This window comes from Salminus brasiliensis, chromosome 23 (assembly GCF_030463535.1).
Source record: "Salminus brasiliensis chromosome 23, fSalBra1.hap2, whole genome shotgun sequence".
NCBI classification, from domain to species: domain Eukaryota; kingdom Metazoa; phylum Chordata; class Actinopteri; order Characiformes; family Bryconidae; genus Salminus; species Salminus brasiliensis.
In genome coordinates this window covers 5,990,549-6,001,572 of record NC_132900.1, presented here as the reverse complement: position 1 = coordinate 6,001,572, position 11,024 = coordinate 5,990,549, and the positions used below count along the sequence as shown (strand labels likewise).

Genomic DNA, 11,024 nt, shown 5'->3' with positions numbered 1-11,024 from the left:
ATCCATCATGTCTTACGTTATTTTCTTCTTTGTCTTCTTCGTCTTTTATTAATCATTATTTATGTAAAGCTGCTTTGTGACAACAACAGTTGTAAAAAGATCTGACTTGACTTGACTTAGTTTACATTTTAACCATTAAAGTATGCAGGAATTTACAAAATGTGATGAAATTCCCCTTTAAGAGACTTGTTGTGTAGCACTAGTTGTGTTTTGGCCCTGGGAAATCACTTGTCTTTCTAATGAGCAAGTAAGTAGTCTGTAAAATGACCCTTAAACCACAGTGTGGCTTTCAACCTTTACTTTCTGTTTTGTATGTTAGTGAGGGAGATTGTGTTTTATAGTGTTTTATTGTGTTCACCTTTTTATTTATATTTTTGAATGTATTCAGTTCAGATCTAAATGAGATCATTATTAATAAGTATGTTTTCCTTTTATTTTCCTTTTTAGTACAAATGATTATGACTGATATGAATGCAGGCACCCATAGTGAGATGTTGATTAGGGCCTCCAGACATTCAGGTACAGCCCTGTGTGGCGGTGCTGTGATACATATTGTCAGTTGCTTAACCAGAATCTGAATGACTAAACAGGCCGTTTACTCGCTATTGTTATGCCTCCAGCAAGCTAATGGTCTGAAGGTATGCCACTCCACCCACTAGCATCTTGCATTAGTCTTAATATTTGTGTTAGCATACCTGTCAGATAATAATAATGTGTTGTAATTATGTGTCTGGCACACCACTGGCCAAATAAAATTACTTACATTTCTAAAAACTCTTTTGATAAATGTTATTAATAATCTAATCTTATAAATGCCATGCTGTGTTGCAGGCAGTGCAGATTCTGTTTGAAACTGGTAATGAATGTGATGCATTAAGTATAGAAGAGGCAGGTGAACAGACGAGGAGAGAGGTGAGGTGTGAGGTGTTGATGGAAGCTGGTGAGCTTTGATGGAAGGAACACGTGTTTTAGCATGTTTCATGTTTGCTTTACTGTGATTATATTCCACTGGAATTGAATCACATGATAATAATGACTATAATAATGACTTCATACAGATTCAGTGACTGATACACACACACACACAGACAGAGAGAGAGAGAGAGAGAGAGAGAGAGAGAGAGAGAGAGAGAGAGAGGCCGCGTTTCACGTGTCCATCTTCCTGGATCAGATCACGTGACTTGGGTCTACTAAAAAGGAAAGTGAAAAAGAAATCTGAACTCAGCAAAATGATTGATTTAATTACCCAGAGTTTATCAGGAGCACTGCTGTAGACTAGACTTACCCCAGCCATATACCTGCCAAACAGTAAAAAATAAAAAACAATAAACAATAAATTACCGTATATATATATATATATATATATATATATATATATATATATATATATATATATATATATATATAAATAAAATAAAATAAATAATTGGCTTTTTTTTGGATGCACTGTGCAGGTTGAGTGTCATGGGTCATGGGTGTAGAACTGTGGTAAGGGGTGAGAGGTGAGTTATATTGCTACATATCGTGTCGTGATAACTGAGGGTACAGTTTATTAAACTGATAGAAAAACTGATTGTTACATCGAGGGAACACTATAATTTAATTTAATTTAATTTAATTTAATTTTATTCTATTTAATTTTATTCTATTTTATTTTATTTTATTTTATTTTATTTTATTTTGTTTTGTTTTGTTTTATTTTTATTTTATTTTATTTTATTTAATAACAACTTCCTCACGACTTAATTTAATTTAGGGAACAATTTGTTGAGCCGAGGTAAAGTTTTAAGTCTCTCTATTTATTTTGGTTAGTTTTAAACTTTAGTGGCTCCGCGGACGAAATCTAATGTTTACGGTAGTGACGTGACGCCCGAGCCGGAAGAGAGAATATGCGAATTTTTGAAGAGCTGGCGATGCGGACAGCTGTCGTATTTACTGCGCTAACTGACCATCTGTGTATATTTTATATAAGCACATATTTAAATAGACTTGCACACACATTAGCGTTTTATCAAGGTTATTTAGCGAGGCCTAGCAGCCTGTGATCATTCATTTGTGCTTGAACGAGACAAGAGACTTGGCTATAAAAATGGCACAACACGCTTTCCAGGAGCAGTTGGTGTCCATCATGGAGATACTGGCCAAAGCAGCCGTGGCTGAAATTAACAGGCGAGTGGACGACAGCTGTGCAGTGATCCGCCTGGAGCTGTCCCGAAGCCAGAGAGACATAGACACACTGAAGAGGAAATGCCAGGTGATGGAGACTGAATTGAGGAAGGCGCGGGTGAGAGGCAGAAGGAAAGGTACCTCTGCGTTTCCTCTTCTTTATAAAGCACCTTTGTTCCAGTTCACGGTCCAGAAGTGAAGCAGCAGCCTCAGTTTTAGTGTTAGGACCAGTGTTGACCCCCTCTTCTGGAGATCTGCTCTCCTTCAGAGCTTAGGTCTGACCCCAGGTCTGACCCCAGCCCACCATCTATTAGGGTAGTCACGATACAACAACAGATTTGGTTTTGATGCCAGTACTAAGCTTAGACTCACAAACCTCGATACTAAGAAATACTAAGTACTCATCCTTATCTGAACACCAACATATTCTCATTATAGCTTAATGTGTTTTTCCTTTATTCAGCATCTTTCTGTGCGAGACTCACTGCATCATTTTTAATTTTTTAATTTTTTTATTTTTTTAAGTCATGGGAGTAATATTACCAGTATATTAATATTTGTAATATTTGTGCCTTCTTCAATTATAGTTTCTAATATAAATAATTATATTTATACAAATAAAGATGTGACAAGTTCAGACAGTATCTAAAAATAAAAATAAATGTCTTTCTGAGTGGTTCATGTCTTAGATTGGTCACAATTTTGCTGAAAATAATATTGTTTATTGCTTTTTTAATTCTTATCTATATTGTGTGTATATAGTGTAAATTATTTATTTATCTAAATTTTTGTAACTGCGTGTCCTGCTATCCTTTTCTGCTGTTACACTGTGAATTTCCCCACTGCGGGACTAATAAAGGATTATCTTATCTTATCTCTTATCTAATACAGAAATGTAGCAAATATAATTTAAAGGTAAAGGTAAAGATGCACATATTTTACAATGTATACTGTACAGCGAAATGTGTCCTCCGTATTTAACCCATCTGGTAGTGAACTCACACACACACACACACACGTGTTTGGGGCAGTAAGTACACACACACACACACACACACACGTGTTAGGGGCAGTGAGTACACACACACACCGCTGAGCCACCACTGCCCCCCACTTAATATGAATAAAGCATTTAGAATTAAGCCATTTTATTGAGGGCTGCACAATGTGTGAAAAATTGTATATTTCTTGTATATCTCTATGTTTTTCAATATAAAAACATAAAGGAATTTTCTCCAGATTTTACTACAAGTCACCAGATGTCAACGGTCCAACCTGTGATATAATTAATAGAGCTGGTTTCATTCATGAAACCCGATTCTCGCATAGCTGGTAATCTAGCCTTCATCACCCAGGATCAGAGTAACCTACAGACATCATACAAAAATCATAGCAAACAGCAAGACTCCCCCGATCTAACCAGTGAGTAATCCAGCTTGTCTTTCATATAAGCAGAACCGAAGGGAGAAGGGAGGAGCTGCTAGCTCCTCTTTAGTCTCACAGACAACACTGTCTCGAGGTCCAGCACAGTTATTAATTTTAGTGACCAAAAAACAGAAATTGGGTTCATTTGTTATAGTTTGTTTTACAAAGTTAGTAAAAGTAATGATTACTTCAATTCTAATAAATTAAGTCTCTCCCAGATGGTGAGGTATTTGATTTTTGAATTCAGCAGTGGTATCAGATCTGTATGGGCCGATATGCAAAGTTCATGTATCGGTGTCTGTATCGGAACAGAAAAAGATGGATTGGTGCATCCCAATTAATTAATGATATAAAATAATTGGTGTTAGATAAATATGTCTTATGTCAAGCAGCAAATGATGTGTTTGATGTAATCGGCTTGATGTGACATTGTATGTCCTGCGATGTGACGTTGCGATTGCGATCCTAAAACAAAATATTGTGCAGCCCTTTTGTATACTGTACTGAAATATGCTAATAATAATAAAATGAAATCCTAGCTTAGGTTTTTACCCTGATTCATAGATGTTTTTTTGTTCAGTTTTCTTCTGCAGGGCCTCTGAGAAGCTGCCTGTGGCTTATCCGAGTGAATGGGTCAGAGACACTGGTGCAGATGTTGATGTTTGCAGAGCTGATCAGACTGTTGGTACTCAGGAGGCGGATCCTGGGCAGTCTGCACAACACATTCACCAAGTATGGGAAAACAAGCTGTTTGAATAATACAAGTACAAGTACAAGTACAAGTTCTCTGATACCCAGATAGTACATTTTTGTCAATAACAAACAAATTGGTAATCGTACAGATTAAAGAATACAGGCCTCTTGTTTTACTGTGTCTAACACATAAACAACTAACTAGTGTCTTTCTTAAGCTCTGAACAGCCCACTAATCTGAGCTTGCCCATTGTTGATGCTTGAGCCCAACAGTGAGCACATAATATGATAATTATGGGAAAATCAGGTTTTGGCCATAGTTCATTTAACATGTTTACAAACATTAATGTAATTGGATAATGAAAACCTCTGGGTTTATAGGACTCAGTCTGTAATCCTATTTGTTTTTGTAAATAAATGATGTAACCCTACTGCAACCTTACTGGACACTCTACACTGTACTGTACACAAAAACGGTGCCATCAAAAATAACTAACATACTGTATTTCTAAAAGAGATCTGTGGGTTTGAGGAACCTTATTTGTGTGAAATAAGTTTCAGCACATTTATTGTCCCTGATTTTAGACTGTCCAGATTCTGGAGGATATGCCTAAAGTACCAATCATCAAAGAGGAGGGAACTGAACATGAGATGTGGACTAGTGGAGAGGGTAAGCAAACTAGAAAATAATAAAAGCTTTATATAACTTTTATATAGATCAGCAAAAATAAACAGTACTGTGGAGAGGTTTTGGGCACCTAAGCACATTATTTAAAAACATGTCTCTCAGTAATAAGTGAGTTTTTCATGTAAAATCTTCAGGTCACATTAGAACAGATGCAGGTAAACATAAATACAGTAAAAAGTAACAAGAATTTGTCATGTTGACGAAAGTAGGGGAGATCTTGTGAGCTACTCTGAAGAACAGAGCTTGGTTCCAGATTTCTCCTGGACACCCCAGTCCAGCCAGCACAGTGTGGATGTATTCAATCCCAGCAGCAGCTCACCCGATTTACCATCATTAAGCTCTGATTTGCCAAACCAGGTGTTGGATTGTAATAATACTAGATTCTCATGGGGAGAGCTTTGGAGATGTTCTAATGAACACTGTGATGGAAAACCACAACTTTATTTGTGAAAGTTATTATTATTTATTCTAATATGAATATTTTATTGAGCAGAAAAATCTTACTGCCCAGATAAGAAGGTTGTTTATTCAAAATTTCATGCTGGTACCTAAAACTTTTGTACAGTACTGTATATTTACACCGTTTTCTCTCGTCAGATGTTCTTGTTCATCCAAGGATGTCTAAAGTTTGCTTATTTCTGTTTCTTCACAGTTTCAGCTGAAGGGCAGTTTCCCTTTGAGCATCGGGACAACTTGCCACACAGCCTGGCTCAGGAGACGCCTGAAGAGCAGAATCAGCTTCATGAAGTCACAGAAAAACCAAGCACACACTTAACATGCACACTGTCTGGAGCACAGCTGGTAAAGAGTGATGAGGAAGGTCTCAGCAAAATAGCCCTGCAGATAAAATCTGAGAAGGACCAAGAGGAGGAAAAGGACGTACAAGAAGTGGTAACGGAAGGATCTGAGCAAAGGATGGGAGAGACTGGAGATCACCTGGAATTTGTTCTGGAGCAAAGGGATGACCGCCTGTGGCCGTCCACTCATGAGCAGGGACATGATGCTGAGGCAGAGTGGACAAACAAGAACTTCACAGATACTCGGCTTTCTCGTGACCACGCAGCCTTTTCCTCACCTACGGAGACAGCTAGGGAGCGCTCTGGAGACGATACCCACCCTGACGAGGATTCTAACATGGAGCTGTATGGTGCCAGACAGGTCAATGCAAATAAACAGCTACAGGCGTCCTGGTGCAGAGAAAGACATCAGTCCAGTTCTGCTGGTAAACAGGTAAACACACAGCTAAACACACCGCAGCACCACCGGACTCCACAAAGACCTGGAGAGGTTGTACACGGGGCCAGCTTGGCCTCACCAACAGGATCCAACATGCCCACACAGGCGGTTTTGGGGTACAGGCGATTACGGACTCATTGGCGCACAAACGTGGCTGGAGAACGGCGCTTCAGCTGCACTTACTGTGAAAGACGCTTCGTCCGCTTCGGACAGCTGAAGGAACACCTACGCAGCCACACGGGCGAGAGACCCTACACCTGCACTCAATGCGGCCGCAGCTTCACCAAGCAGGGCAATCTAATCCGGCACGCCGTGGTGCACAGCGGGGAGAAGCCGTACCAGTGCGGCCTTTGTGGAAAGTGCTTCACTCAGCGCTCCAGCCTGAAGTCGCATCAGAAAACGCACATGCCAGAGAGAGATGCTCTCCCGGGATTACCTGTGTACCAGTCAGGCAGCAGTCGGTCCATCACACAAAGCAGGGGTTTTCTATAGCGGCAGATTGAAAAGGATAGACGTTTGAACTATGGTCATGAAATAGAATTTAGGTTGTCTGTGGTTTACAAATTCAAGAATGAGAAGATGGCTGAGTGGTCCAGTGGACTAAGGTGCTGCCACTATGGTCCGTGGATCGCTGGTTCGAATCCCGGGTCATGCCATCAGCAGCCGGAACCTGAGCGAGCACAATTGGCCTTGCTCTCTGAGTGGGTAGATGGCTCTGTCTCTCTGTCTCCCCACAGCTGATGCACCAGAGCTGGGCACTTTTTTTGAGTGTGTTGGTTGCCTGGTGGTGTTGCATCTGTGGCTGTTTAAAAAGAGGTGGTTGCTGGTGTTGATGATGTCAGATGAGGTCAGATGTGTCAGTTCTCATGCTCCCAGTGTCGGAAGCATTACATAGGGGGTAGGATAGGGGAGAGTACTAAAGAGTGGGTTGGGTTATTGGCTATTAAAAATTGGGGAGAATAAATGGGTAAAAGAAAAAAAAAAATTATGACAAGATGCGATGCAGCTTTAACAATGTGTTGTGTTTTGTAATGTCTTTTAATTATTTATTAAGATAATGTCATAATGTCAGTGTGCTTAATTTAACAGGTTTGTTTCATAACTGTTTTATTTTATACACTTCCATTAGTCTTCCCTTAGATTCAAATTCTTTTATGTGTTGCATTAATAAAAAATAAAACTTTACTCTCAATTGGATCAAAGGCTTTTGGTAGGTTATTGGTTATAGGTCTGTTTATTCTAATTTAGTACAACTGATATTATATGTAACTTCCTATGTAATGAACACAATTTATGTATGTTTATTTTCTTGTTGTCAGAAACTCATTTTCAACAAGAAAATGCACCATATAGACAAAAGTATTGGGACACCTGCTAATTCTTTCTTTTTTGTTTTTAAAATGAATGGTAATGGTATTAAAAAGTGTATCTTGATTTTGCTGGGGTAACTGTCTCTACTGTCCAGGAAAGAAGACTTTCTACTGGATGTTGGAGGAGTATTACAGTGAGGAATTGATTGCATTCAGCAACAAAAGAGCATTTGTGAGGTCAGGATGTTGGATGATCACCTCTCCACCTCATCTCCAACTCCTCAACTCATCCCAGAAGTATTGGATGGAGCACCATTGTTCCACTGCTCCACAGCTCAATACCTCTTCAGCCCACGTCTGGCGTTAGGCATATTGCCTTTTTTTTTTATTTTTATTTTTTTAAACAAGGGCTAGACAAGCTGTATGTGTGCATTTGCATATCAGTGTCAGCAATATGTGCAACTTAAAGTAACTAAATGCATTCATTAGAAGAGATGTCCACAAACATTTGGACAAATAGTGTACATAAAAATGATGTCACCCTTTACCTGGATTTTACTGTTTATCTGAATGAAAAGGGAAAAACACTCACCAAAGTGGTTCTGTGAAGTGAATGGAAATAACAAACAGGGCCATGACAAAGTAACTTGCCCCCCCCCCCCCTCCACTTTTGCATATTTATCAGACTAAATGGTTTCAGATCCTCATACAAAATGTAATACGACACAGAGAGAACAGAAGAAAAACAAACCATTTTTAATTAAAAAAAATATTTTATTAAAAGAAAACCGTTTGGCCACGCCAATTTTACCCATGTGAAAAAGTCACTGTCCATGTGGTTGTGGCCCCCTTGCACCCTTGGCAGCAACAACTGCACTTTCTATAACTGGACATCAGTCTTTCGTTTTGTCCTGACCCTCTCACGACTCCATTTAAGGGCCTCCCACAGCATCAGAACTTTGACTTGGCCCCTGCAAGTCTTTCTGCATGACCCAACTGCACTTGTGTCAGACCCACATGTCAGACCCACGTTCTTCTGCAGAATTTTCTGGTAGAGAGCTTGATTTCGTCGCCCAGGCAGCAAAGCATCTCCACAGCATCACACTATCACCAAATGTTTGTTGAGCTGTGGAGCAGTGGAACTGGGGATGAGGTTGGTGAGGCTGGTGATCATTCAACAGCATGAGCCCACTAACTATCATCACATCAATGCTCTGGATGTAGTAGAAAGCCCTCTTGCCTGGATGGTAGAGACAGTTACACCATCAAAAGCAGAAATGCAATCTTTTTTAATACCTTTGATTTCGGAAGAAACGTGAAGAATGAGCAGGTGTCCCAGTTCTACAGTAAGAACATCAGCTTGGCCATCAAACAAAAGTATTGGGACACCTGCTCTGCACTGTTCCTTCCGAAGTGTCCCAATACTTTTGTTCCGATAGTGTATAAAAGTGTAAAAGTGGTACCCTGTCCTCAAAAATGGGTGGGTGGGGGTGTCTGGGGACTTCATTGTGTTTTTGACAAATTAGGAATTAGCCTTTATGTCTTTCGGTAATCAGGGGTTTGCTCCATGCAGCTCTCTCATGCATACCATTTTTGACCAGTCTCTTTCTAATGGTGGAATTATGAAAGCTGACCTTATCTGAGGGAAGTGAGGCCAAGCTGAGTGTCAACATTATGAATGTCACCATCTCCCGCTACCGTAATAGTGGAGAAAGCCCTGCAGTTCTCAATTAAGGCCAGGTCACAGATTCAGCAGAACTACTGATTTCTATACATTTCCCAGCACATCAAATTATGTTTTATACCAGTTTAGCCAAACTTTAATTGAGGTAACCAACAGACGAATGAGTCTAATTGAAAATGCATATCATACAGTACTGCTGGAATGGGAATTGGCTAAATTACTACCATTATAGACCACTACCAAACGATCACTGACCATAAGACACCGTTATTAAACCATTATAAGCCACATAGAATCAGTCCTAAATGGTTTACATAACCGTTTGTGAAAATTTAAGTTTGAAAACTGACTAATATTCACGAAATATGAAGTGTGCTGCGCCGCCGCAGCTTCTACAGTCTTTACGGTAGACATCAACCAAATCGGAAGTAGCCGTTCGCGTACAGGAGCCACTTCAGGACGTGTCTTCTCGATTCAGTTCAGATGCTGAGATATTTATATCGTCCTAATATTTTCGCAGACGTGTGACGGTTCATGATTAGTTGGTTTATCGAAGCTAATAATGCTGTCGGAGGACAACGTGACGAGCAACAGCGGGTCTTTCCACAGTAGGCTCGCTTCAGTTATGGCTACAGTGGCGAACTCTGCTGTGGCGGAGATCAGCAAACTGTACGACGACGGTTTGGTCGTGCTGCGCTTGGAGGTGTGTCGAAAAGACTCCGAAATTGAGGCGCTGAAGAAAAAACTCGAAACGGTAGAAAGCGAATTGAGGCATATGAAGGAGTCCCAGCGCTCAGTGACCCCTACTACTCTTCATCATCCTCCCGGTTCTGGAAAGAGACAAGGTAAACAAAGCGCGTGCTCCGTAGGGCTGAACCGATACACCTGTCTATAGATCCGAAACGATACGACTTCCGGTTCTAAATGTCAACGTCAATGATTTTTAATATTTCATTAAAAATTGAGTCTACAGATTTGTATCTATATTACACTCACAGAAATAAATTACATGTAGAAAATAAAATATCAAAAATAAAAACATTTATTAGTATATACCTAGTTTTGATTCCACCAGAGATGCATTGATGTGAGATCCTTGCCTGTATTTTCAATGTACCTGTCCACTGGTGTGGGTACCAGTTTATAAAATACAAGCATTATGCATTAACAACCTGGATTATTATTATTATTATTATGAAGAAGAAGAAATGTAATGTATTAAATGCAGTCTATTTGAGCTATTAGTATCTAGCAGATATAGTTAATACATAATAGCTATTATATATGTATTATATATAGTATAATTAAATTAGTACATGCAGATATTTTAGAGCATATATAGCAGAGCATCACCTAAACATCTGTCCGATGATCTCTCCATTCCTAGTTGGAGAGTAAGAGGCATATCAGTAAATCTGATACTGACCATTTTATGTAGGTGATGTTAGAATATCTGCATTTTATTCATTTTAATGCTCAAAATAAGTACATTTGGCCCAAATGTCTACATTGTATAGATGTATACACTGATCAGCCATAATGTCAGAGACACTGATTATTGATTATGTTCATCGACAGTAGCATTTGTCATGGGGTTGATATATTAGGCAGCAAGTGAACAGTGAGTTCTTGAAGGTGATGAAGGTGTTAAAGGCAGGACAAATGGGCAAGCATAAGAATCCGAGACACTCTGACAAGAACCAAACTGTGTCCCAGTGTGCAGTAGACAATACCTACCAAAAGTGCTCCAAGGAAGGATAACCAGTTAACCAGCGACAGGATCATGGGCACCTAATGCTCAATGTGAACCATGGAGGCCCGA

General features: G+C 39.5%; 1 protein-coding gene across 1 annotated transcript in view; it reads left to right on the top strand.

Annotated features, from left to right (window-relative positions):
* Positions 1–1,888: 1,888 nt before the first annotated feature.
* The window catches only part of LOC140546211 (uncharacterized), a 10,738-nt gene continuing 1,602 nt past the window's right edge, over positions 1,889–11,024 (top strand). Inside the window, exons 1-6 of the mRNA XM_072669440.1 lie at positions 1,889–2,303; positions 4,172–4,323; positions 4,870–4,954; positions 5,625–6,699; positions 9,574–9,608; positions 9,745–10,047. Of these exons, the coding sequence (XP_072525541.1) occupies positions 2,090–2,303; positions 4,172–4,323; positions 4,870–4,954; positions 5,625–6,699; positions 9,574–9,608; positions 9,745–10,047 (1,864 nt within the window). The 5' untranslated portion in view covers positions 1,889–2,089. The remainder of the gene's footprint in view (positions 2,304–4,171; positions 4,324–4,869; positions 4,955–5,624; positions 6,700–9,573; positions 9,609–9,744; positions 10,048–11,024) is intronic.